Source organism: Macaca fascicularis, chromosome 7 (assembly GCF_037993035.2).
Source record: "Macaca fascicularis isolate 582-1 chromosome 7, T2T-MFA8v1.1".
Lineage (NCBI taxonomy): Eukaryota > Metazoa > Chordata > Mammalia > Primates > Cercopithecidae > Macaca > Macaca fascicularis.
This window is the reverse complement of record NC_088381.1, coordinates 143099125-143126870: the sequence shown is the minus strand read 5'-3', so window position 1 is coordinate 143126870 and position 27746 is coordinate 143099125. Positions and strand designations below refer to the sequence as shown.

Genomic DNA, 27746 nt, shown 5'->3' with positions numbered 1-27746 from the left:
GTTTTATTCAATTTAAATACCAAATTCAAATTTGTTTTGAATATAGCTTAGAAGACATTCAATGTTTGCTAAAATAATAATAATAACAATAATAATAATAATAATAACACCATGTACATTCAGTTAGCCAGACAGTTAACTCCAGCCCAAATACCCTGCTCTGGGACATGAATTGGATGTCTGCCCGGCACACATTCATCAGGTAACCTCTACAACTTCTCTAAGGTACTGGTCCACACTCGCTAATAGCCAAGTTTAAATCTTTCCCCGAAATTTTCCTCTCTAGTGTCTCAATGCCCCAGGTGTCATCCAGGTGTCAAAGGCGCCGAGAGTGCCTTGCAACCCGCCTCAGCCTCGGAGACTCGGCCTTACTCCCCGCCCGCGCGCCCAGCCGGCCGGTGGGCGGGCCCAGCAAAGGGTCTTGTGGCTGTTTCCTATTGGGGCTTGGTTGCTATGGTGTCACTCGCCTTTAAACTCGTGGGTACATCTTTCGGAAGTTAAAGGAGAATTACTTCCAGGGCTGCCCATACTTGCCATGGCCGACTTAGTAGTCACTAAGTTCAACGAAAATAAAACTTTTGCAACAGTATTCTATTAAAGCTTCTTTAACCACTTAAGTTTGTGGTTTTGACATGGTACCTATCCCTTCTTCCCTTTTCAAAAGATTCGCCACAGATTCTTTCTCTATTTGCCAGACTCCAAAATGGCGCGGACGGCATCAGTAGGTCAGAGGTGAGTCACGTGGGTCCTCCCGGTTCCGGCGCGGTAGAGGCCTTGGGTGGTGAACGAGTCTCCAGCACCATGTCTGGTTTGTCTGGCCCACCAGCCCGGCGTGGCCGTTGTCCGTTGGCGTTGCTGCTTTTGTTCCTGCTCTGCCCCAGCTTGGTCCTCGCCATCTCCTTCCATCTTCCCATTAACTCTCGCAAGTGCCTCCGTGAGGAGATCCACAAGGACCTGCTAGTGACTGGCGCGTACGAGATCTCCGACCAGTCTGGGGGCGCTGGCGGCCTGCGCAGCCACCTCAAGGTGCGGCACTGGGCGACATGGGGCCGGGAGGGAAGACTGCAGGCTTAGGCGAGGGGAGGTCCGGGTTCGGGGGAGTCGGACGGGCGGAGGCCCGTGAGTTGTTCTCGCCTCTGGGGAGCGCAAAGGACGTGCGGTGGAGCCCGCCCCCTCACCCCGCTGGTTGCCTTTCGCGGGGCGGGGCTGGGCACCAACGCCTGGGAACCCCAAGAAGGGCTGCGAGGCTTTGGCGGATGTGGTGACACCTGAGCTGGAGCGGTTGTTGTCAACGTCCTATACCAGTTTTGGTCTCAGATACCTTGAACCGTAACTTGGTTCTCCAAATAAGTGTTGGGATGTTGAATATTTATGGGAATTGGCATCATAAGATACCGCGATACCTGCAGGAAAGTAATGGAGACAAAGCTGTGATTAATAGAATGTTATTGAGCATCTGCTGTGTCAGTTACTGTGCTGCTTTGCATATATTACCATTTGGTTCATGCACTATCCTATGAAGTAGATAGGTACTGTTAGCCCCATTTTACAAATGAGGAAACTGAGACTCAGGTAGAATAAACTAGTGTCACAGATGGAATAGATTCTTTTTTAAAAAATTATTATTATACTTTAAGTTCTAGGGTACATGTGCACAACGTGCAGGTTTGTTACATATGTGTACATGTGCCATGTTGGTGTGCTGCACCCATTAATTCGTCATTTACATTAGGTATTTCTCCTAATGTTATCCCTCCCCCATCCCCCCACCCCACGACAGGCCCCGGTGTGTGATGTTCCCCGTCCTGTGTCCAAGTGTTGTCATTGTTCAGTTCCCACCTATGAGTGAGAACATGCGGTGTTTGGTTTTCTGTCCTTGCGTTGGAATAGATTCTTACTTAGTTTGGTAGTTAAGTATGTTGAGGGAAAAGCGCTGCAACCTTATTCCTTCCTTGTTTTGAATTTGTAATTTCTGTAATTGATTAAAGTCTATTATTGGTTACAAAATGGTCTCAGTCTCTAGTCCTTTTTCTTTGGTATACCAGAATCTGGACTTGGCTACTTTTATGTAAATACCAACTGTGCTCTTGGATGGTGACAACTACTACCATAATACTAGTTTGGTCTCATTCTGTAGCTAAGAGTAGCCTGGCCTGGTCTTTGAGACATTAATATAATTTGATATCTGTCAGTATTTGGTTGTATTTTAGGTAATTTTATTCATTCACAATAAGTAAAGTGTCTTTTTTTATTTCTTTGTAACACAATGAGGCTTGCTTTTCTTATGCTAAATAGTAAGAAACATTTTTACCTTTTTTTTTTTCCTGAGACGGAGTCTCGCTCCGTCGTCCAGGCTGGAGTGCAGTGGCACGATCTCAGCTCACTGCAGCCTCTACCTCCTGGGTTCAAGCGATTCTCCTGCTTCAGCCTTCCGAGTAGCTGGGACTATAGGCACCCGCCACCACACCCAGCTAATTTTTGTGTTTTTAGTAGAGATGACGTTTCACCATGTTGGCCAGGATGGTCTCCATCTCTTGACCACGATGGTGATCCGCCCGCCTCGGCCTCCCAAAGTGCTGGGATTACAGCCATGAGCCACTGCGCCCGGCGGCCTCGTTTTTACTTTTTAATAGAGTTTCAGATATAATAAGACCGTTACTTATGTTAAAGTAGTGGAACCCAGTAGTGTGGTAATACATGTAGTTTATTTCTACTTTATTTGGGAGAGAGAAACTATTTTCAGGGCAATTAATCTGTGACCCATCCTTTTATTATTCTCTTTGGGTACCAAACATCTCTCTACCCAGGAAAATAGTGATGGCATGATTTTAGAAGCTTAGACATAGTGTTTCCCGGGTGGGAGATCATGCTTCCAACTCTTCATAGGATGTTCATGGACTCAGGGAATTTCAGCAATGAAAGAGACCTTGCTCTCATCTCCACTGTTGCTGTCTGATTTGTTCTTATATTTTAAAGCCCTTCAGTGGCTCACTATTGCTTATTGATAGTTTAAATTTCTCAGCATGCTTTGTTGTGCTCTTCATGATCTGTTTCTGAGCTATATGTGTGGTCACTTCCCACTTTGCATTCTACATGGAGCCACCCTGAACAGTACCCTGAACTCACCTATTTTCTGAACTGTTTTTGTTTATGCCTTGACCTACTTATTAGACTGTTAGTATCCTCAGGGTAGGAACTATTTTCAGATTCATCTTTTCAAGAATGCCAGGCATATTACCTTGCTTCTAGTAAGTACTCTAAATAACAGGAAATGTAGTTTAGCATGGCCTTATGGGAATTACATTGAATCTAGGGCTGGTGAAGGGACCTCAACAGCAGGACTTTAGGCCGGGCTTGGTGGCTCATGCCTGTAACCCTAACACTTTGGGAGGCCGAGGCAGGTGGATCACCTGAGTTCAGGAGTTCAAGACCAGCCTGGCCAACATGGTAAAACCCAGTCTCTACTAAAAATACAAAAATTAGCTGGGCATGGTGGCATGTGCCTGTAATCCCAGCTACCTGGGAGGCTGAGGCAGGATAATCACTAGAACCTGGGAGGCGGTGGCTGCAATGAGCTGAGACTGTGCCACTGCACTCCAGCCTGGACAACAGAACAAGACTCCATCTCAAAACAAAACCCAGCAGGACTTTGTGCATACACCCTAGCATTTTACCATCACTCAGTTGCTCTCCTGTGTCTGCTCTGTTCTTTTGCTACTAACCAGCTTAATGGAACTACAAGGGTCCTACAGCCAAATGCCAAATAGGTAATATAATTGAATAAATTGGACCAGGTATTTAAAAGAAACAACAGTGATGATAAATGGGAGAATAATTGGACGTAGTGGAAACTTATTAATTAGGGGTGACCAATACTCAGTTCTTGATGAGACTTGCCGTGCAAACATGTGGGCCCTTTTGCCACATGTGATTCTTCGGCCCACACGTGATTCGCTTCGCTTCTCTTCTGTTCTCTTCTCTTTTCTTCTTCTCCTCCCTTCTCCTCCCTTCTCCTCCCTTCTCCTCCCTTCTCCTCCCTTCTCCTCCCCCTCCTCTCCTCCCCTCCCCTCCCCTCCCTTCACCTCCCTTCACCTCCCTTCTCATTCCGCCTCCCAGACTGGAGTGCAGTGGCACCATCACAGGCTTACTGCAGCCTCGACCTCCCCAGGGCCCAGGTGATCCTCCTACCTCAGCCTCCTGAGTAACTGGGATTACAGGCACATGCCACCGTGCCCGGCTAGTTTTCATAATTTTTTTGCAGAAATGGAGTTTCACCATGTTACCCAGGCTGGTCTCGAACTCCTGGATTCAAGTAATCCACCCACCGCAGCCTCCCAAAGTGCTAGGATTACAGGCATGAGCCATTGCACCCAGCCCACATCTGATTTTTCATATGAAATAGGAACACCAGATTTTGATGCGAAAGCTCCTGACTTAAATTTCACCAACCAGGTTTCAGTGCTGTAGAGCGTGGGTGCTCCCGGCTCACCTGAGGGCCATGGATCTTTGTGTTTTTTTTGTTTGTTTGTTTGTTTGTTTGTTTGTTTTTTGAGACGGAGTCTGGCTCTGTCGCCCAGGCTGGAGTGCAGTGGCCGGATCTCAGCTCACTGTAAGCTCCGCCTCCCGGGTTTACGCCCTTCTCCTGCCTCAGCCTCCCAAGTAGCTGGGACTACAGGCGCCTGCCACCTCGCCCGGCTAGTTTTTTTGTATTTTTTTAGTAGAGACGGGGTTTCACCGTGTTAGCCAGGATGGTCTCGATCTCCTGACCTGGCCATGGATCTTTGTTCTCACTACTGCTTTGCCACTCCATTTCCCTCAGTAAAATGGTTTGGCCCCCTGAAAATAAAAAAAATTCACCAGCCAGTTCTGATTGGTTTCGGCATTGATTTGTTTTCAGGGTTATAGAGAATAGTATAGTGAGTTCACCTTTCTACCCTTTACTTAGATTCAGCAGTTATCAGGATCTTTCCACACATGTCATCTTAACTGCTTCCACCATATCATTTCATGCTAAATTGTATTAAAGTAAATCCCAGATGTCACGTATTTCCGTCCTGCCTATGTCAGCATGCATCTCTTTAAAAATATAAACCACAGTGTTATGTGGCTAATCACACCTCACAAAATGAACAATGATGGCCAGGCGTAGTGGCTCATGCCTGTGATCCCAGCACTTTGGGGGGCCGAGGCGGGCGAATCACAAGGTCAGGAGTTCGAGACCAGCCTGAGCAACACGGTGAAACCCCATCTCTACTGAAAATAAAAAATTAGCTGGGCGTGATGGCACACATCCGTAATCCCAGCTGCTCGAGGCTGAGGCAGGAGAATTGCTTGAACCTGGGAGGTGGAGGTTGCAGTGAGCTAAGATTGTGCCACTGCATTCCTACCTGGGCTACAGAGTGAGACTGTGTCTCAAAAAAAAAAAAAAAGAACAATGATTCCTTAATATCCTTAATACCCAGTCCATATAGTATGATCCCACTTGTCTCAAAAATATCTTTTTTTTTTTTTTTTTGAGACAGAGTCTCGCTCTGTAGCCCAGGCTGGAGTGCAGTGGCCGGATCTCAGCTCACTGCAAGCTCCGCCTCCCGGGTTTACGCCATTCTCCTGCCTCAGCCTCCCGAGTAGCTGGGACTACAGGCACCCGCCACCTCGCCCGGCTAGTTTTTTTTTTTTGTATTTCTTAGTAGAGACGGGGTTTCACCGTGTTAGCCAGGATGGTCTCGATCTCCTGACCTCATGATCCGCCCGTCTCGGCCTCCCAAAGTGCTGGGATTACAGGCTTGAGCCACCGCGCCCGGCCAATTCTCTTCCAAGTGTCTAATCTAGAGCAATCTCCTCTTCCTCTCATCTCCTTTCTTACGCTTGCAATTGAATTGTTGGAGTCAATTGCTCTTAAAAGAGTGTACAGCATTTTGGAGTTGTCTGTTTGCTTCCTGGAGGTGTCTTTTAACCAGTCCTTCCCTGTACTTTTGTAAAAGGAATCAGCTGTAAAGATGTAACCAGAGGTACAGCAAACCACCATGGCACACGTATAACTATGTAACAAACCTGCACGTTCTGCACATGTACCCCCCCCCCAGAACTTAGTGTTTAAAAAAAAAAAAAAAGATGTAACCCGATTCAGGTTTATCTTTTTGTCAAGAGTGTCACTGCAGGAACACACAGTACTTTTTGTGCCCCTGATTGCAGCTGCTAAGATTGATAAGTGGATTAAGGTGTGTCTTAGTGTCCTGTTGCTGTAACAAATTACCTCAGATTTGTGGCCTAAAACATCAGGGATTTGTCTTAATCATTCTGAAGGTCAGAAGTCCTAAAATCAAGGTTTTGGCAGAGCCATGTTTCTTCTGAAGACTTTCATAGTGGGATGGGGATCAGTTTTCTTGCCCTTTCTAGCTTCTAGAGGCCACTTGTATTCTTTGATTCATATCTCCTTGCTCCATCTTTAAAGCCAGGCTGGTCGCGGTGGCACTTGCCTATAATCCCAACATTTTGGGAGGCCAAGGCAGGCGAGTCACTGAAGGGTAGGAGTTTGAGACCAGCCTGGCCAACGTGGTGAAACCCTGTCTTCACCAAACATACAAAAATTAGCTGGTCATGGTGGTGCACACCTGTAATCCCGGCTACTCAGGAGACCGAGGCAGGAGAATCGTTTGAACCTGGGAGGCAGAAATTGTAGTGAGCCGAGATCGTGCCACAGCACTCCAGCCTGGGTGACAGAGCCATACTGTGTCTCAAAAAAAAAAAAAAAAAAAAAAATTAAAGCCAGTAGCATAGTATCTTTAACTTTCTCCCTCTCCTTCCCTTTTCCATCCTCTGCTTTGTTCCTCACCACCCCTTCTCCCTCTCTTCCTCCCTCCCTCCCCGGCTATAATCATCTCATCTCATTCTCTTATCCACCTGCCTCCCATGTTCTCTTATAAGGACCCTTGTGATAATCTTCTCCACCTCAAGACCCTTAATCTGATTTAATCACATCTGCACAATCCCTTTTGCCATGTAAGATAACACATTCATGGGTTCTAGGGATTAGGATGTGGACATCTTTGTGTGGGGGAGGCATTTTTCTCTCTGGTAATAGCCTGAAGCCTTCATTGTAAAGTTTCCCATTAACCTTTCACTTGGGAATCTGCTGATGACTACTGTGTGAATTTATTATTTCATTAAGGTTGTGAAATGATGATTTTCTAATTCTGTTACTCCTTCCATATTTATTAGCTGAAATTATTCTTAAGGAATTAATATCATCTGATTACCCTAAAATTTATCATTCATGTTGGTAGGATAAATGCAGAATTTATTCTAATTGATAATTGTCAGAGTAAGAGATTGTTGCCCTTGTCATTTTCATTGTTGTCCAAGAGTTTTTGGGGTTTTTTTAAAGTATTTTACTGAACTCTTTTTAATTGTTTGTTTCAACTTTTAGAGTCATTGTGTTTTAGGCAGTTGTTTCCATTCTTTATGCCCAATTTGTCCCTTTGGTTCCTTCATGTTGGCTCCTGTATTTTTTCGATATAATCCTGTTAGGTTTTGAGACCATCCTTGTTTTCTGGCACGACAAAGTATTCTAGACTTACTTTGTATATGTCTATCCCCTGACCTCAGAACAACTGTTTCTCTGAGGAATTCTGGTTCCTTTTTGTGGGGATTGGTATTTGGAGACCACAAACTAGGTGTCATTTTTGAAAATGTAATATACCATGCAAGCCACAGAACACATTTGTGAGCAGATTCAGCCCATAGCAGCTTTCAGTCTTTTTCTTTTTTTTTTTTTTTTTGAGGCGGAGTCTCACTCTGTCGCCCCGGCTGGAGTGCAGTGGCGCGATCTCGGCTCACTGCAAGCTCCGCCTCCCGGGTTCCCGCCATTCTCCTGCCTCAGCCTCCCGAGTAGCTGGGACTACAGGCGCCGCCACCACGCCCGGCTAATTTTTTTGTATTTTTAGTGGAGACGGGGTTTCATTGTGTTAGCCAGGATGGTCTCGATCTCCTGACCTCGTGATCCGCCCGTCTCGGCCTCCCAAAGTGCTGGGATTACAGGCTTGAGCCACCGCGCCCGGCCTCAGTCTTTTTCATAGTGTCCGTTCACTTAGTTCCACTTTTTCTTTTTTTTTTTTTTTTGAGACGGAGTCTTGCTCTGTCACCCAGGCTGGAGTGCAGTGGCGCGATCACTGCAAGCTCTGCCTCCCGGGTTCACATCATTCTCCTGCCTGAGCCTCCCGAGTAGCTGGGACTATAGGCACCCGCCACCACGCCTGGCTAACTTTTTGTATTTTTAGTAGAGACGGGTTTTCACCATGTTAGCCAGGATGGTCTCAATCTCCTGACCTCATGATCCTCCCACCTCAGCCTCCCAAAGTGCTGGGATTACAGGCGTGAGCCACTGCGTCTGGCCGCCACTTTTTCTTATATTTTGATGACTGCTTCAGGGATTCTGTCTATGCATCATTTTAGCTCCTGAAGTGCAACTCCTGAGTGCCAGAGCTCCTTTTCATATGCTAGGCCACATTCTAGGTCTCAGGTCAGCCAGTGGATTGTTTTGTCTTTGGTCACTTTTCCACCCTTGGTTTAGGCAGCCGTGGTTTAATTTGAGATAGGATAAGAACTGGAGACTGGTGCAGAACCTGGCCAGCTGAGCTTAGCATTTGGTGGTTGTGCTGAATGAGGCAGTCTTTTTTTTTGAGATGGAGTTGTACTCTTTTTGCCCAGGCCGGAGTGCAATGGTATGATCTTGGCTCATTGCAACCTCTGCCTCCCAGGTTCAAGCAATTCTCCTGCCTCAGCCTCCCAAGTAGCTGGCATTACAGGTGCATACCACTACTCCTGGCTAATTTTAGTATTTTTAGTAGAGACGGGGTTTGACAATGTTGGCCAGACTGGTGTCAAACTCCTGACCTCAGGTGATCCGCCTGTCTCCCAAAGTGCTGTGATTACAGGCATGAGCCACTGTGCCCGGCTTGAGGCAGTCTTTCTTATAAGGCTCTCTGAATGTAGTGCCTTGGTAATCTGTCTGATTCACCTTCTTTCTATCTAGGAAAATCTTAGTATCTAGTGAATGCACCTATGTTATCATGTACCACTCTGTGTTGCAGTTGTGTATTTGCCCATGTCCTGGGATAAACTATAAGCTGCTTGAACAGAGACTAGGTTTCATTCATCATTGCAATGCTTGTCTAATATAAGGCCTGGCACATAGTAGGACTTCATCCTAAGGAATTAGTGAACACATGAACAAGCACTGTCCTTGCCTCATCTCTGATCTTTCCCTCTTCCATTCTCTTTATTTCCTTCCTCCCACTCTGACTCTAGCTATACTGAACACCTTACAGTTCTTTGAATATAATGTTCTCGTAACCTGGATCAGTGTTTGACTTTCTGTGTCCCCTATGTGTGCCTCATTGGCTTATAACTTTTTTTCCCCTCACCAAAAGCTGTAGGAAAAGATACTGTAGTATATATACCATTACCTCCTGTTTTACATGGCACTTTTCACATAGTGTAGTGTTTACTTTGTGAGCTGTTTAATGTCTTACTCATCTTTGTGTCTTTAGTTTAACATACACATTGTTGTACAACTGAGTTAAACATATTAGTCTTCTTGAGAAGCCTTGTGGTATAGTAGAGACTAGATCTGAAGTAAGATAGATTTGGTTCAGATCCCGGCAGCTCCACCACTTAAAGGGTATGTGGGTCTTGCAAGGATTACTTAGCCCTTCTTCTCTGGTCCTGTTTCTGTAATACAGGAATCGTAGAGCTCATAAACTTGTTAGAAGGACTGATTGAGATGGGTGAGGTTTTTATTGTGCAGGGCCCATTATGGCGCTCCATAGATGTTAGTACTCTTTTCTTTCTTCTGTATCGAATGAAAATTGAATTACTCCTCAGAGCCCCTCGTGCTATATGTCATTGAAATAACTAGATATGGAGTATTTTAATGAGAGGAATTATGAGTAGTTTGTTTGTGATTCTTTCATTCATTCAACAAATATTTATTTAATATTTAGTATGTGTCAGACCTGGCTGAGAATATGGGGATAAACAGGGGGCAAGGTGCTCGAGCTCTCGTGGGGAACAAAGACAAAAGACAAGTTAAAAGAATAGAATTTCAGGTAGTGATGAGCACTATAATGAAAGTTCAGGCACTAGGGAGCAGGGGGTGACTGATGGGTTAAAGGGTGTTTGAGTGGTCAGGGGAGGCCTTTCTGAACAGAGAGAGAGAAATGGATTGAAATGATGGGTGGTCCTCTCCTGCAAAGACTTCTACTTAAGGCCTATGTTGAGATGTATTTTGTGTTAAGATTTCCAAACTGAGTTTATTCCATACTTTCCTACTCATTTCACAAAGTGAGGCTAAATCAAGCTAACTAGTGTCAGGTATAAAGACTTTGCTGCACATAATTGAAGCAGGAAGTATCAACTCATCATTTACAGTGAATGTAGAAGTTTCCCCCATTACTTCAGGTCCATAATAAAAGCCTGTTGTAGGGACTCAAAAATTTGGGTAATATTTTTATTATTATTTTGCTCTGGCTGGAGTGCAATGGCATGATCATAGCTCGCTGCAATCTCAAACTCCTGGCCTCAAGTGATCCTCCCACCTCTACCTCCCAAAGCACTGAGATTATAGGCGTGAACCCCTGCACCTGGCTGAAAATTTGGATCTTATACCCAGTTATGATTTCAGTCCTTCCCAACTAGCTTGTAGATAAGAAAGCCAAACAGATCCCTTAAAGAGTTCAGCCTTGAGTCATAGGCCTACCACAACTCAAGCCTAAAAATTATGAAGAAGTAACTCGGCAGTTGGGAAACTATTGGCTTATAACTTCTTTTTTCCCTCACCAAAAACTGTATGAAAAGATGCTACAGGCCAGGCATGAGGAGAGGGAGGAGAGGGAGGAGGGAGTAGAGAAGGGCGGTGGTGGGGTGGGGGGTGCGGAGGAGAAAGAGAGAGAGGCAGAGGGGAGAAGAGGCAGGGGAGGGAGGAAGGAAGGAAAAGATGGTATATATGCTATAGTTTTCAGATTATTTTGTTTGGAATTACTGTATTTCAGCTTTTTTATTACTGGTATTTGTACTGAGGTCTGTACTGTGCTGACAAGGAGAAACAGTAGGACGCTTTGGCTGGGTGCGGTGGCTCACACCTGTAATCCCAGCACTTTGGGAAGCCGAGGTGGGTGGATCACGAGGTCGGGAGAACGAGACCATCCTGGCCAACAGGGTAAAACTCTGTCTCTACTAAAAATACAAAAATTGGCCGGGCACGATGGCTCAAGCCTGTAATCCCAGCACTTTGGGAGGCCGAGACGGGTGGATCACGAGGTCAGGAGATCGAGACCATCCTGGCTAACACGGTGAAACCCCGTCTCTACTAAGAAATACAAAAAACTAGCCGGGCGAGGTGGCGGGCGCCTGTAGTCCCAACTACTTGGGAGGCTGAGGCCGGAGAATGGCGTGAACCCGGGAGGCGGAGCTTGCAGTGAGCTGAGATCCAGCCACTGCACTCCAGCCTGGGCTACAGAGTGAGACTCCGTCTCAAAAAAAATAAATAAAAAATAAAAAAAAATAAAAATACAAAAATTAGCCAGGCGTGGTGGTGTGCGCCTGTAGTCCCAGCTACTCAGGAGGCTGAGGCAGGAGAGTTGCTTGTACCCGAGAGGCGAAGGTTGCAGTGAGCCGAGATCATGCCACTGCACTTCCAGCCTAGGCGACAGAGTGAGACTCCGTCTCAAAAAAAAAAAAAAAAAAAAAAAGGAATAGGATGCATGTTGCTCTGTCATCAAAATGAACCATCCTTTTTATCAATAACGATCCATGAACCCTTACTTACGCCAGACTTTTTCTGTAGGGAAAAATATGGCCCTTTTAGCGTGAATTTAATGTGACTATTGTCCACTGGGTTAGAAACAGGTCAATAAATAGATGGTTCAGTACAGAAGGCTAATTGGTACATTAACATTTAATAATATAAATCGAATTTCTTTTTGTACTACATACAAAGTTCCTAGCTTTTAATTATAACTTGACCTTGTGCTTCCTTCTCCATAAAAGTTAAAGGATACATTACTTCATTTAAATCTCTCTTATTCAGTAAACAGTTGTCTATAGCCTTCTCTGTTTTGAACTGATCTAGAGAAGGGGGCTGCTTCCAGTTTGGAATTCCTACACCATATCTTTATGCTGACTTCTGAAGACTGAGTCTGGTTTCTAGGAAAGTGGAACAAATATGTAAAGGTAACCTAGTAGGGATGCAGTGACTTCTATGCTGTTTCTTGTGTGAATTGCTGACTGGTAGTTTGATCCTAAGCCATTGCCCCCATACGCATATACAGTCTGGCAGCCTGGACAGTAGAGCCCTCTGTGAAATCAGCCAGCTGGCCACAGACCCGAACTTGGGCTCCCAAACAAGTCTCCGACTTGAGGGAGGTTGATGTCATCTGCTTTATCCTGTGCTCCCAACCTCATTGTTCAACATAAAATGTGGGAAATCAAGGGACTAGTTGTTAAGAAAGAACAAGGCTTTGTTTGTGCCCGTAATAAAAGGGTCACGCTGGAGGTTTTTACTGTAAATAACTTTGGAACAGTATGAAAAAAAACATTTGATCTGGCTTCACCCCCGCAGTAGTATTGTTAGGGCAGCAACTGGTCTTTCATTCTCATTCCCCTCCTTTCCTCCCTCTCTTTCTCCCCTTTTCTCCTCCCCCCGACTCCTCCCCCAAGTCAAGCATGACGTATTGCCTGTGTTAACTTAATGTAGCAAATGCTGATAGAAGCAGGAAGAGAGCATCTATCCATTATCATGCCAGTGCCTGGAAATTTGCTATTTCTGGTTTTCAGCACTTCTAGAAAAAGCCTCCCAGTCTCGATCATATTTTAGCTTAAGCAATACTTATGTACTATGTTATACTATCAGTGAACTGTACTAGAAATTTGAAAGAATTTAGTGTTGCCAAGTGCTGCTTGGGGGGTAAGTTTGACTTTGTTCTGGGTAAAATCTAGATGTGATCCTTTTATTTCAGGAATATACTTGATAGACTTTGTACATGCTTTTGTTTAAAAGATCAGCTTAAATTCATTTTATGCCCATTAAATATAGCACCTAAGCCATCAGAGTTTATGTTTTTCATTTTTGAGATACAGTGGTCCCTTTTGAAAGTGTTTCTGAAGCTGGACGCAGTGGCTCACGCCTGTAATCCCAACACTTTGGGAGGCTAAGGCGGGAGGATCATGAGGTCAGGAGTTCAAGACCAGCCTGGCCAACATGGTGAAACCCCGTATCTACTAAAAATATAAAAATTAGCCATGCGTGGTGGCGTCCGCCTGTATTGCCAGCTACTCGGGAGACTGAGGCAGGAGAATCGCTTGAACCTGGGAGGCAGAGGTTGTGGTGAGCCAAGATCACGCCGCTGCGCTCCAGCCTGGGTAACAGAGCGAGACTGTCTGAAAAAAAAAAAAAGAAAAGAAAAAGAAAGTGTTTCTGGTACTATTTTTCTATCTAAAACCATAGCATCTTTAATGAGCTGGTGTTCTTTCTGCTTTTTTATATCTTAGGGGAATAGACCCTTTGGCTCAGTATTCACTTGTGAATTTTTATGAAGTGAAGAGTAGAGATAATTATATATGCAGCCTCAATCCTCTTTTCCCCCCCATATCTAATGTTGGATTCTTCATGTAGTTTATTCCTTATTAAGTTAAAAACCACATACAGGAAAAGCTGGCATCATCTTGGATTCCTTACTGTCTCTTTTTATCAGCTAAAAGGATCAAACATCTGCTTTGTTAAGCATTTTGTATCCTTTCATTTTCTAAATCTTGCTGCTGCTTCCTTGAGAGTGTACCTGACTACCCCTTTCTCTCTGTTTCCAGGCAATAGCCATTTGGGCCCTAATCATGCCTGGATTTAGTGAACATAGCATAATTTATCTAGTTTGCCATCCATTAGTACTGTTAGGTTAGAAAATATGGTTAATGGGCCAGGCACGGTGGCTCACGCCTGTAATCCCAGCACTTTGGGAGGCTGAGGCAGGCAGATCACGAGGTCAGGAGATGGAAACCATCCTGGCTAACGATGTGAAACCCTGTCTCTACTAAAAATACAAAAAATTAGCTGGGTGTGGTGGCGGGTGCCTGTAGTCCAGCTATTCGGGAGGCTGAGGCAGGAGAATGGCGTGAACCCAGGAGGCAGAGTTTGCAGTGAGCCGAGATGGTCCAGTTCACTCCAGCCTGAGCGACAGAGCGAGACTCTATCTCAAAAAAAAAAAAACAAAAACAAACAAAAAAACAGAAAATATGGTTAATGGGCCAGACGTGGTGGCTTACGTCTGTAATCCTAGCACTTTGGGAGTCCGAGGCAGGCGGATCACAAGGTCAGGAGTTCGAGACCAGCCTGGCCAACATGGTAAAACCCTGTCTCTACTAAAAATAAAAAATAAAAAATTAGCCGGGCCTGGTGGCGTGCACCTGTAGTCCCAGCTACTCGGGGAGGCTGAGGCAGGAGAATCGCTTGAACCCAGGAGACGGAGGTTGCAGTGAGCTGAGATCGTGCCACTGCACTCCAACCTGAGCAACAGTGCAAGTCTCCATCTAAAAAAAAAAAAAAAAATTGCCTGGGCATGGTGGCACGCATCTGTAGTCCCAGCTACTGTGGAGGCTGAGGCACAAGAATTGCTCGAACCCGGGAGGCAGAGGTTGCAGGGAGCCGAGATAGTGCCACTTTACTCCAGTCTTTACGACAGAACGACTCTGTCTCAAAAGAAAAAGGGAAGAAAATATGGTTAATGATCTAAATATTTATGGAGTTCTGAGTTATCACCAACAAACAGTTACAACAATAATATAACACCTCTCGAATGCCTGCCATGTGAGAAACACTGTTCCAGGCAGTTTACCTGTATAACATTTAATCCTCACAGTAGCTGGGCATGGTGGTATGTCCTTGTAATCCCGGCTACTCAGGAGGCTGACACCAGAGGATCTCTTGAGCCCAGGAGTACACGACCAGCTGGGCAACACAGTGAGACCCTACTAAAAAAAAAAAATTCTCACAATAACCGTATGATGTATGTACAACTGTTGTCCTTATTTTACAAATGAGGTAGAGGAGTTAAGGAACATGCCCAAGTGTTTACAGCTGGTAAATGGCATGCCTGTGATTTGAGCACAGACCAGAAAGTCTGACTCTAGAACCTTCCATCTTAAAAGTACTATGTTGTACGGTCTCTGAGAGAGAGAAAAGGCTAGATATTCCTGTTTCCGTTCTTTTTTTTTTTTTGAGATGGAGTCTCACTCTGTCACCCAGGCTGGAGTGCAGTGGCGCGATCTCGGCTCACTGCAACCTCTGCCTCCTGGGTTCAAGTGACTCTGCTGTCCCAGCTACCTGAGTAGCTGGGACTACAGGCGCGTGCCACCATGCTTGGCTAGTTTTTGTATATTTAGTAGAGACGGGGTTTCACTGTGTTAGCTAGGATGGTCTCGAACTCCTGACCTCAAGTGATCTGCCCGCCTCGGCCTCCCAAAGTACTGGGATTACAGGTGTGAATTACTGCGCCTTGCCTGTGAGTTTTTTGTTTGTGTGTTTGTTTTGAGACTGGGTCTTGCTCTGTCACCCAGGCTGAAGTGCAGTGACATGATCACAACTCACTGCAGCCTTGACCTCCTGGGATCAGGCAGTTCTCCTGCCTCAGCCTTCTGAGTAGCTGGGACCACACCCAACGAATTTTTTTTTTTTTTTTTTAATTATTTGTAGAGGCAGGGTCTTCCTGTGTTGCCCAGGCTGGTCTCAAATTCCTAGACTCAAGTGATCCTCTCCCTTTGGCCTCCTAAAGTGCTGGGATTACAAGGTGTGAGCCAGTGGGCCTGGCGGACCTCGTGAGTTTTGAGGACCCTGGCCAAGTATTTTGTAGGATGCCCTCTATTGAGCATTTGTCAGATGTTTTTCTCACGATAAGCTGAGGTTATGGGTTTTGGGGAGGAAGACCATAGAGATAAAGTGTCATTTTTTTTTCTTGTCAAAACCATGATTCACTTGTAAAGTGTCATTTTCATCACATGGTATCAGCATGATTTGTCACCGTTGATACTGCCGTTGATCATTTGGATGAATTAGTGTTTGTCAGGTTTCTTCACTATACAATTATTCTTTTCTTTCCTTTTTTCCCCCTTAATGATGTTTTGGTCAGTCCACTACAGAGTTACTCTTTTTTCCCCCTTTCTATACTGTGTTCTTTAGAAGGAAGTCACTTTATGTAGCCCACACTTAAGGAGTGGGGAGTTATGCTTCACACTCCTTACGGATGCCTACATAATTTATTTGGGAATCTTCACGGAAGATTTGTCTCTCTTCCTTATTTATTTATTTAATCAATCATTTATATGTAAATGTAGATTCATGGATGTTTACTGTGTACTTTGGATTATAAATCAGTACTGTATTTTATTGCCCTAATTGTTTCAGCTTTAGCTATTGGGAGCTCTTTAGGCTCCTGTTTCCCTTTGACATACCCTCATTCTTGTATTTTTTGGATTTTGATTTTTGTTTGTTTGTTTTGAGATGGGGGCTCGCTCTGTCACCCATGCTGGAGTGCAGTGGCACAATCTTCTCCCACTGCAACCTCTGCCTCCCGGGTTCAAGTGATTCTCATGCCTCAGCTTCCCGAGTAGCTGCAATTACAGGTGCTTGCCACCATACCTGGCTAATTTTTGTATTTTTAATAGAGATGGGGTACCTCCATGTTGGCCAGGCTGGTCTTGAACTCCTGACCTTAAATGATCTGCCCCCCTCGACCTCTGGTTTTTGTTTTTGAGCACTTTCTTACTTTCTGGCACTATAAGATGCTCCAGGCTCATTTTGTACATTTCCTTCCTCAGTCTTAGGATCATTTATCCAAGGAGCCCTGGTTGCTTTTATTGGAGAAGGGAATTAAGTCTGGGTGGATAGTTTTATTTTTAAGGCATCTTTTTCTGGTACTGTTTTTTTTTTTTTTTTAAACTCAGTCGTGCTAGCAAGTGGCCAAAAGTAGTCCCATCCTTCCTGCAACTCTAGAGTAAGGCTGGAATTCTGTGAGCAGCCAGAGTGGGCTAGGATGGGGAGAAATGTAGTGCTTAGGGGCAGGGCAGAGAACCAGGTCTCACCTCTGCATTAGATCAGGTCATTCATTGTTAGGGAGGTTCACTAAAAGAACTCATTTGAACTGTGCTTGTATCTTTAGCGAGATCATGGTTGAAAATGAAGAGTCTGTTAGTTACAGTCCTTCTACAAGGACCTTCCTGATAAATGGTTGTTCGTGGTTACTTCCAGGAAAATTGTCCCTGAGATAAATTTGTGAGCTTTCATCAGAAAACAAATGATGTCTCTTTAATCTTTTAATTTTGGCTTCCAGAAAGCTTGGAACCAAATTTATTATACAGTTATCATTTGCTCAATTCAGGTTCTTGATAAGACTTATTTCTTCCCTCAGGTGAACTCTATTTCATTTTATTCCTAATTGCCTTATTGACCTAAGCTACTTATAGATCCTTTTAAAGTTTTATTTTGAATGTTTGGTAAAGGAATGAGAGCAATTTCAGTAGCAGGACCTGCTCAAAAATCTGTTTCCAGCCACTGCCTAGCATGGTCCAAGAAAATCCAATTTTAAATGAGTTTATCTTCCCAGTTACCTGTTTTCTCATTTCTCACAGGCTCAGTGTGAGTATTCACATATTCTTGACATCACCTACTCTGCATATAAAATTAACACTTTTTTTTCCTGTTTTTTTTTTTTTTTTTTTTTTTTTTTTGAGATGGAGTCTAGCTTTGTCACCCAGGCTGGAGTGCAGTGGCACGATCTTGGCTCACTGCAACCTCCACCTCCCAGGTTCAAGCGATTCTCCTGCCTCAGCCTTCTGAGCAGCTGGGATTACACGCACCTGCCACCATGCCTGGCTAATTTTTTATTTTTAGCAGAGACAGGGTTTTGCCGTGTTGGTCAAGCTGGTCTCAAACTCCTGACCTCAAATGACCCGCCTGCCTTGGCCTCCCGAAGTGCTGGGATTACAGGTGTGAGCCACCATGCCCATCCCCCCTACTTTTTAAGTTGTGAACTTTGGTTTACTTTTCTTCAGAAGGTGACATCTAGAAACAGATCTTTATTCCCATTCCTTGATGTCATATGGGCAAATTTTATAGCTTGGTATTACCTTTGTTTAATTAAAGAACTTTATGATTATTATTATAAGTATTTATTGTTAAAAGGGAAGAAAATAATCCTTTTAAGGTCTTGCTGTTATAGTAGGTAAAAGTAGCAGTTATTGATTCACCAAGGTGGTTCTCTAGGACAGTTTACGAAGAAAAAAAAAACCTCTCAATTCTTGAGAAACCAGATGGCCTTTTAAGGTGATCTATAATTAGAACATTTTAATTAAAGGAAATTAAGCTATCATTTTAGCCTATTAGACTTTGCTGGCTCTGGTTAGTCATTGAGCTTGGCCCAGTTTCCTATTCCCTAATTTTAGCTACCTGGTTTATGTAATGATGTTGGGGTTGGAAGATATGATTTTTGTTTTGTTTTGTTTTTCTTTAAGACTAATGTCTTGGCTCCTAAATAACTACAAAGTTATATGAACTAGATAGGAAACGCACTGATTTTCAGAAAAATCCTGAGATGTTTTAGAATGCCCAAACAGTCCATATGAGTGAGCCCCACCTGAAAGTTCAGTTGTCAGATTGCCTGCCTGGATTTCCAAATATCCGGATAAATTCCCTCGTGTAGTTGTGTCATCTGAAGGTTATAGGGAGTGTAGCCATGTGGAGGCCCTGGGGGAACTTCCAGCATCATCACACACTATTTCTGGGAGGTAAATTTCGTGTTGATAAAAGGTGCAGGCTGCAGTGGTGCGCCCTTTGCCTTCAGCCTCTTGAAATGAATTTCAGTTTTTGCTTTAAAATGAGTCTTTAATGTTCTTCGGATGTCATAGAAGAGACAATGCAAATGGTTCTTCTGTGATTGCAGTTCCTCAGTACAGTGTGGTAGAGGACAATTTAAATAGTATTTACCCCTTTGGAGTACCAGTTGGAGATGTGATTTTCCTGGAGTCTTTCAGAAAAACATAGCAGATTTCTTCATTCATTTTGTAAGATACTTTTAGCAATGCCTTAAGAGTTTTATGACCTGCATTTAAGCTCCTTTATAATGTAGAGAGACTCCTCTCCTTAAAAGAAAAAAAAGTTTTTGAAGGACACTGTTCATATCTTGGAGGAACCAATCCATTCTTCCAGGAAATAAAGTGGTTGGGCAAATGTGTGCCAAATCCTGCAAGCACTGTTAAATTCAGTTGTTTGTCCTAGGCCAATGACTTAGTCTGTTTCCTTGCCTTAGCATGGAGATGATGAAATCTGTGATGACTCTTTTCAGTACTTTCACCTTGATGCTTATTCCAGGCTGTCCTCTACCAGTTTTACTTACATTTAGACATTTTCAGCAACCTGTAATTCTTAATTAACTTCTTCCTTCAGAATTAAGCCAATGCAATGAGCAAATCTGGAAAGTCATGTTACCCAAGTTCTATTTGTCTGCAACTTTATTCATAGGAAAAAAGTCCAAATCCAAATTAGGGTTTCTAGATTGGCTTGGAATGTGAAAAATCTGTTATTCCTGCTGTCTACCTTTTTGAACTTCTTCTTTGCTCTTAAATTTTGTCTTTATGCTTTATGAAGTGAGAATCTTGGGGAAGTGAGTATCTTTGTGGGTCAACTGATTCTGAAGAAAGTAAGAGGCATCATACTGATGACTACACATTACTTTGTGATGGTTAGTTCTCAGATCTTTTTGACTTACATGTGTGTATCCAAGGTTCTAAAGTACTTTATTTATTTATTTATTTATTTATTTATTTATTTTGAGATGGAATTTCACTCTTGTTGCCCAGGCTGGAGTGCAATGGCGCGATCGCGGCTCACCACAACCTCTGTCTCCTGGGTTCAAGCGATTCTCCTGCCTCAGCCTCCCAAGTAGCTGGGACTACAGGCGTGCACCACCATGCCCAGCTAATTTTTGTATTTTTAGTAGAGGCAGGGTAGGATGGTCTTGATCTCTTGACCTCATGGTCCACCCGCCTTGGCCTCCCAAAGTGCAGGGATTATAGGTGTGAGCCACTGTGCCCGGCCTGAGGTAGTTTTTCAAATATTGGGATTGCTTGTAAATATTTTAAAATTAGGAGATTTCAAATAAAAGTTAAAATATCTACCTTCTCTTGAAAAACCGGATGATCTGAAAACCTGGAGTGCCATGGCAGTCACTGGCTTTTCCTATGACACAGGCCATCTTTTCTAGTTTGCTATGTATGGCTTGTGCTGGTCCAGTATCAGTATGTTTCTCACTTGATCTCTGTGGGCATTTACTTTTTGGTTTTGTCCTGTAGACTCTACCTCCTTAAAATCTCTCAAACTCTTCAGTTCATGGGTTACTAAAATTTTTTTAATTAAATAAAATTGTTAAATTAAATGTAATTTAATAAACTTTTAAAAATTAAATAAAATTTAAAATTATTTTAATTAAATAAAATCTGTCCCCTCTCTATACTGAAGGCCCTTCTCCTTTCTTGGCTGGAGTACTGGAATAGTGTCCCAGCCCACCTTCTTATCTCTAGGGTTGTCTCTCTCTTGTCTGTCTCCATAGTACTGGTAGCTTCACCTTTCTGAACTGTACATTGACTCACATCATTCTGTTTCAAATTCCTTATTGCCTTTCCACTTTGTACTAAATGAAGCTTAAACTCCTTAGCATGCTACTCTAGTTCTACATGATCGGGCCAGTACCTCTCCAGGCACTTAACCTCTCCGGGCCTCAGTTTCCTCCCATGAAACATGGGGGCAATAATTCTTGCCAGTAGAGTTATAGTGAGGATTAAATTTAAAATGCTTATAAAGCAGCAACACAGTATATGACACTTAGTAAGTCTTCAGTAAATACTAGCTATTAGTAATATGATAATACCATATTTTTGTTTATGTTTTTCTGAACCCAGGCCTTCATATTTGCTGTCTCTTCTACCCTGAATGTCTTTACCCCTCTTTCCCTTGATTGAAATTCATCCTTTAGGACTCAGCTCATGTGTTACCCACTCCTAGATACACTCCCTGACCCTCCATAATCCCATGGCACTTGTGCATACCTCTGGTAGCATGCCTTGCACATTGCAGTGAAACGCTCTCTTAGCTTTATTGAGGTATAATTGACAAATAAAAATTGTTTATATTCAAGATATATAATGTGATGTTTTGGTATACATATACATTGTGAAGTGAATGCCACAATCAAGCTAATTAACATATTTTATCACCCCATACAAATGTCTAACAAATACATTAAAAGTTCCCCAGTATCGCTAACCATCAGGCAAGTGCAAATCAAAACCACTATGAAGGCATCTCATTTCTTATCACCCTCCTCGCCTCATTTAGACTCATAAGCCCTTTGAAGACAGGAACTATCTTACTCATACTTGTATCCCAGTGACCAGCACAGGTCTAGGTATCTTAAATGTTTGACAAATTAGGCCAGGCATGGTGGCTCACACCTGTAATCCCAGCAGTTTGGGAGGCCAAGGCAGGTGGATCACTTGAGGTCAGGAGTTCGAGACCAGCCTGGCCAATATGGTGAAACCCCATCTCTACTGAAAACATAAAAATCAGCCGGGTGTGGGGACACATGCCTGTAGTCCCAGCAACTTGGGAGGCTGAGATAGGAGAATCACTTGAATCTGGAAGGCAGAGGTTGCAGTGAGGGTAGATTGCGCCACTGCACTCTAGCCTGAGTGACACAGAGAGACTGTCTCAAAAAAAAAAAAAAAAGGCCAGGTGCGGTGGCTTACGCCTGTAATCCCAGCACTTTTGGAGGTCAAGGCGGGTGAATCACAAGGTCAGGAGATGAGGACCATCCTGGCTAACACAGTGAAACCCCGTCTCTACTAAAAATACAAAAAATTAGCCACGCGTGGTGGCATGGGCCTGTAATCTGAGGCAGGAGAATCGCTTGAACCCAGGAGGCGGAGGTTGCAGTGAGCCGAGATCGCACCACTGCACTCCAGCCTGGGTAACAGAGCGAGACTGTCTCAAAAATAAATAAATAATAAAAATAAATTTAAAAGTTTGCCAAATTAGTAAATGGTGCTAGATGGCAGAAGACAGTTGACTAATACTAACTACTGTTTATTAGGGAATTTAGATGTGCCATAAAACTTTTTTTAGTTGATCTATCATTTCAAATTTATCTAGTAGTGATAACTTTTCTTTATTATCAATTTTTTCCAAAATAAAATAGCTTTATTATTATTTTTTAACATAAGTGATCCAGTGATACATGTCTTTTTTTTTTTTTTTTTGAGACAGAGTCTCACTGTGTTGCCCAGGCTGAAGAACAGTGGCACGGTCTCGGCTCACCACAACTTCCGCCTCCCGGGTTCAAGTGATTATCCTGCCTCAGCCTCCAAAGTAGCTGGGATTACAGGCGCCCAATACCACGCCTGGCTAATTTTTGTGTGTGTGTTTTTAGTAGAGACAGGGTTTCACCATGTTGACCAGGCTGGTCTCAAACTCCTGACCTCAGGTGATCCGCCTGCCTCGGCCTCCCAAAGTGCTAGGATTACAGGCGTAAGCCACTGCACCTGGCTGAGCCACCATGCCCGGCTACATGTCTTTTTAAAAAATGGAAAAAAAGGCCAGGCACGGTGGCTCATGCCTGTAACCCCAGCACTTTGGGAGGCTGAGATGGTTGGATCATGAGATCAGGAGATCGAGACCATCCTGACCAACATGGGGAAACCCTGTCTCTACTAAAAATACAAAAAAATTAGCTGGGCGTGGTGGTGGGTGCCTGTAGTCCCAGCTACTCGGGAGGCTGAGGCAGGAGAATCACTTGAACCCGGGAGGCAGAGGTTGCGGTGAGCCGAGATCACGCCACTGTACTCCAGCCTGGGGACACAGTAAGACTCCATTTCAAAAAAAAAAAAAAGAAAAAAAAGTAAAAATATAAAGAGAAAGTCTCACCCCTCAGAAATAACTACTGTTATAAAGTACTTTTAAATATATAAGCTTAAATGTGTGCTACTTAATTTTCCTGATTAAAATTTCCCCTTAAAAGAATAGCATTAGAACATCCAGTTTAATGTAATGAAGCCACTACTTTTGTGTTCCACATTGCAAAGTAGCTTCCAGTCTTAAGTGATGAAATATGCTTTCTACTAAGACAGCCGCGTACTCTAGAAATGAAGGCTGAGATCCAGGCTGTTAAATTACCGTGGAATTCCCTTGCTTTGTATGTGGCTGTTTACTTCCCAGTATATGCCCTTTCTTCTGTGCTGATAGGCTGTTCTTTGGTAATAGAGCAGTTTAAGTCTGAAGAACTAAAGCTAAGGATCTAGAAGAAAGGAATAATCATTTATGGAAGCCAAGGATATCTTTTTTTTTTTTTTAGGATAAATTTCTCTCCTTTTTTTTGTTTTGTTTTTGTTTTTTTGAGACAGGGTCTTGCTCTGTCACCCAGGCTGCAGTGACAGAGCAAGCTTCCTAGTAGCTGGGACTATAGGTGCGCACCACCATGTCTGGCTAATTTTTGTAGAGATGGGGTTTCGCCATGTTGCCCAGGTTGGTCTTGAACTCTTTTTTTTTGAGATGGAATCTCACTCTGTCATCTGGGTTGGAGTGCAGTGGCACAATCTTGGCCCACTGCAACCTCTGCCTCCCAGATTCAAGCGATTCTCCTGCCTCAGCCTCCCGAGCAGCTGGTACTATAGGCATGTACCAGCCACTATGCCCAGCTACTTTTTGTGTTTTTAGTAGAGATGAGGTTTCTCCATGTTGGTTAGCCAGGATGGTCTCGATCTCTTGAACTCGTGATCTGTCCGTCTCGGCCTCCCAAAGTGCTGGGATTATAGGTGTGAGCCACCGTGCCCAGCCAGGTCTTGAACTCTTGAGCTCAAGTGATCCTCCTGCCTTGGTGTTCCAAAGTTTGGGATTACAGGCATGAGCCACCATGCCTGGCCAGAAATTTCTTGTTTCCTGTGTTTTGTTCCCACTCTATGTAGCTGTTGACAATTAACATGAAATTTGCAGGAATAGATCTCCTGGATTATCTTCTCTATGCATGCTTTTTTTCCTGCTGCCCTTGTATTGTGTGTCCTAATTTTATTCTCCACCCACACCCCTTCCCAATCAAATTTGTTTTATAGAATAAATGTGTTTTTATGTATCTTTGTCCCTCTTGTATAAGCTTTTGATAATTGTCTACTTTCATTTTTGTGACATGTTCCTCTATGCACAATGATACTAGTCTGCATCTATAAAGTGAGTTTTTGCCAATAAGTCCAGTGTATGTAACTTGGAGCATTAGCTAGATTAACTTTTTGGTATGGTAAGACATCCTATAGCAGCAACAGATTTTAGCCTGCAATGTGATTAGACTACTTGAATGAATGAAATTTACTGTATTTGGATTTAATCTTCTAATCCAGTTTTTGTCTTTGGGGATGGCTGGAAGATAGTCATCATAATGAGAACTATAAATTGTCTTTCGTAGATAGTGTCTCTGTCTCCCCAGTTTCTGTAAGTTCTCTTCCTGAGTGTTATTTGCTGCCTATTCTTACTACATTTCTTATTTTAGATCACAGATTCTGCTGGCCATATTCTCTACTCCAAAGAGGATGCAACCAAGGGGAAATTTGCCTTTACCACTGAAGATTATGACATGTTTGAAGTGTGTTTTGAGAGCAAGGGTGAGTAATCAGAGTGTTTCTCTGGATTAAGAATCTTCTCCAACTCTAGTGCACTGGTGCTCCTTACTACTACGGTCAGCACTTAATATCCAGTTTCATTTGTATTCTTTATTTATTCTGATTTGGAGACCTGTTACCTTGTAGTCTTTGGAGCACCTTTTAAAAGGTCAACTAAGTGGAATGAAAGATTGAATAGATGGAACAGAGGGAACTTTTAGGGCAGTGAAAATATTCTGTATGGTACGGTAATAGTGGATACATATCATTATATGGTTGTCGGAACATTACATTTGTAATGTACACCAAGAGTGAATCCTAATGCAAATTATGGACTTTGGTTGATAGTGATGTGTCCATGTAGGTTCATCATTTGTAACAAATGTACCACTCTGGTGGGAGATGGTGATAATGGGGGAGGCTATGCATATGTAAGGGGAAAGGGAATATGGGAAATCTTTGTGCCTTCCTCTCAGTTTTGCTGTGAACTGAAAACTGCTCTAACAAAATGAAGTCTTAAAAAAAAGGCTGGGCATGGTGGCTCATGCCCGCAATCCCAGCACTTTGGGAGGCCAAGGCAGGCAGATCACTGAAGGTTAGGAGTTTGAGACCAGCCTGGCCAACATGGAAAAACCCTGTCTCTACTAAAAATACAAAATTAGCTGGGGAGGCTGAGGCAGGAGAATCACTTAAACCCAGGAGGTGGAGGTTGCAGTGAGCAAGATTGTGTCACTGCACTCCAGCCTGAGTGACAGAATGAGAGTTCATCTCAAAAAAATAAACAACGACAACAACAACAAAAAAAACGGGCCAGGCATGGTGACTCACTCCTGTAATCCCAGCACTTGGGAGGCTGAGGCGGGTGGATCACCTGAGGCCAGGAGTTCGAGACCAGCCTGGCCAACATGGCAAAACCCCGTCTCTGCAAATACAAAAATTCGCCGGATGTGGTGGTGGCACATGCCTGTAATCCCAGCTGCTTGGGAGGCTGAGGCAGGAGACTTGCTTGGACCATTCTGAGAAATGGTGTTTAGGCGATTTTGTTGTGCAAATATCAAGTGTACTTCAAATATCAGGTGTACTTACACAAACCTAGATGGTATAGCCTACTACCCACCTCAGCTATATGGTGTAGCCTATTATTGCTCCTCGACTACAAACCTGTAAAGCATGTGACTGTACTGAATACTGTAGGCAGTTGGAACACAATGCTATTTGTGTATCTAAACATAGAAAAGATATAGTAAAAGACAGTATTATAATAATCTTATGGGACCACCTTCATATATGCAGTCCGTCCTCGACTGAACTGTCTTCATGCAGTGCGTGACTGTACTGTGCTGTGACAATCAGGGAGGTAGTTGGAAGACTGTACGTAAGAAGATATCCTGATCATTTGGACCAGGTGGGGCTGTGAACTGCTTAAGTTTCACAACTTTTTCAATGAGGAAAGAAAATCAAAAATTTGCATTACATCTTCCGTGGACAATGGCATAATCAGGATTACACATTGGATTTGGGAGAACAGAACACTCTGGGTGCGACATTGTGTTTTGTTTTGTTTGTTGTTTTCATGCTCAGAAGACACTGTGGCTTGTCTTACTTTGCTCTCAGTCTTACCCTGTGCAGTCTTATTTATATTTCTGTGCTTTTAAATTAATCTTTCCAATCTATCCAAAAGAAGTTATTTTTTTGTTTTTTTTGTTTGTTTGTTTTTTGTGAGACAGAGTCTTGCTGTCACCCAGGCTGGAGTGCAGTGGCGCGATCTTAGCTCACTGCAACCTCTGTCTCCCGGGTTCAAGCGATTCTCATGCCTCAGCCTCCGGAGTAGCTGCAACTATAGGCACGCATCACCATGCCTGGCTAGTTTGTGTATTTTTATTAGAGATGGGTTTCACCATGTTGGCCAGGCTGGTCTCGAACTCGAACCTCAAGTGATCCACCTGCCTCGGCCTCCCAAAGTTCTGGGATTACAGGCATGAGCCACTGCACCCATCCCAAAAGAAGTTCTTTACTGTCTTTCAAACATGCCGTACTCCGATTTTAATATCTGAGCTTTTGCTCATGCTTTGCCATCTGCCTAGAGTACTTTGCCTAAGTCCTGCCTTTAGGTGTTCCCTCTTTAGTGAAGTCTGTCCACAACTACTGTCTTCCCTCCTCTTCCCTTTGCTCCATATTGGGATTGTCTGAACCAGTTCCTTTGGCTTAAAATTTTACAGTGCTTTGCATTTTCACTGTAGTCGTTTTGTGTATATGTCTTAGATCCCAGTTGAATTATTTGAAGGCAGGGATTGTATCCTGGCTTAGTCCATTTTGTGCTGCTATAACAGAACATCACAGACTGGGTAATTTATAAACAGTAGAAATTTATTTGGTTCATGGTTCTGGAGTCTGGAAAGTCCAACATCAAGGGGCCACATCTGGTGAGGGTCTTTTTGCTGTGTCACAGTAACATGGCAGAAGGTATCACATGGCAAGAGAATGCACAGGAGGGCAAGAAGGGGCTGAACTCACTTTTATAACAAATCTACTTCTATGATAATGACATTAATCTATTGATGAGGGCAGAGCCCCATAACCTAGTCAATTCTTAAAGGTCCTGCTTCTCGGCCAGGCACAGTGGCTCATGGCTATAATCCCAGCACTTTGAGAGGCTGAGGCAGGAGGATCGCTGGAGCCCAGGAGTTCCAGATCACCCTGGACAGTATAGTGAGACCCTGTCTCTACAAAAAATACAAAAATTACCTGGGTGCGGTGGCTCACACCTATAGTCCAGCTACTGGAGAGGCTGAAGTGGGAGGATTGCTTGAGCCTAGCAGTTCGAGGCTACAGTAGGCCATGATGGTACGTGCCATTGCACTCCAGCTTGGAAGACAGAGTAACAACCTATCTTAAAAAAATTTTTTTTAATTAAATAAATAAATAAAATTAAAGGTTCTACCTCTCAACACTCTTGCATTGGGGATTAAGTTTCCAACACATAAACTTTGAGAGGGGCATATTTAAGCCAT

The 27746-nt window shown here is 43.5% G+C and overlaps 1 protein-coding gene across 1 annotated transcript in view; it reads left to right on the top strand.

Annotated features, from left to right (window-relative positions):
* The first annotated feature begins 767 nt into the window (after positions 1-767).
* Positions 768-27746, top strand: part of TMED10 (transmembrane p24 trafficking protein 10) — a 44708-nt gene continuing 17729 nt past the window's right edge. Inside the window, exons 1-2 of the mRNA XM_005561812.5 lie at positions 768-1026; positions 24627-24738. Of these exons, the coding sequence (XP_005561869.1) occupies positions 802-1026; positions 24627-24738 (337 nt within the window). The 5' untranslated portion in view covers positions 768-801. The remainder of the gene's footprint in view (positions 1027-24626; positions 24739-27746) is intronic.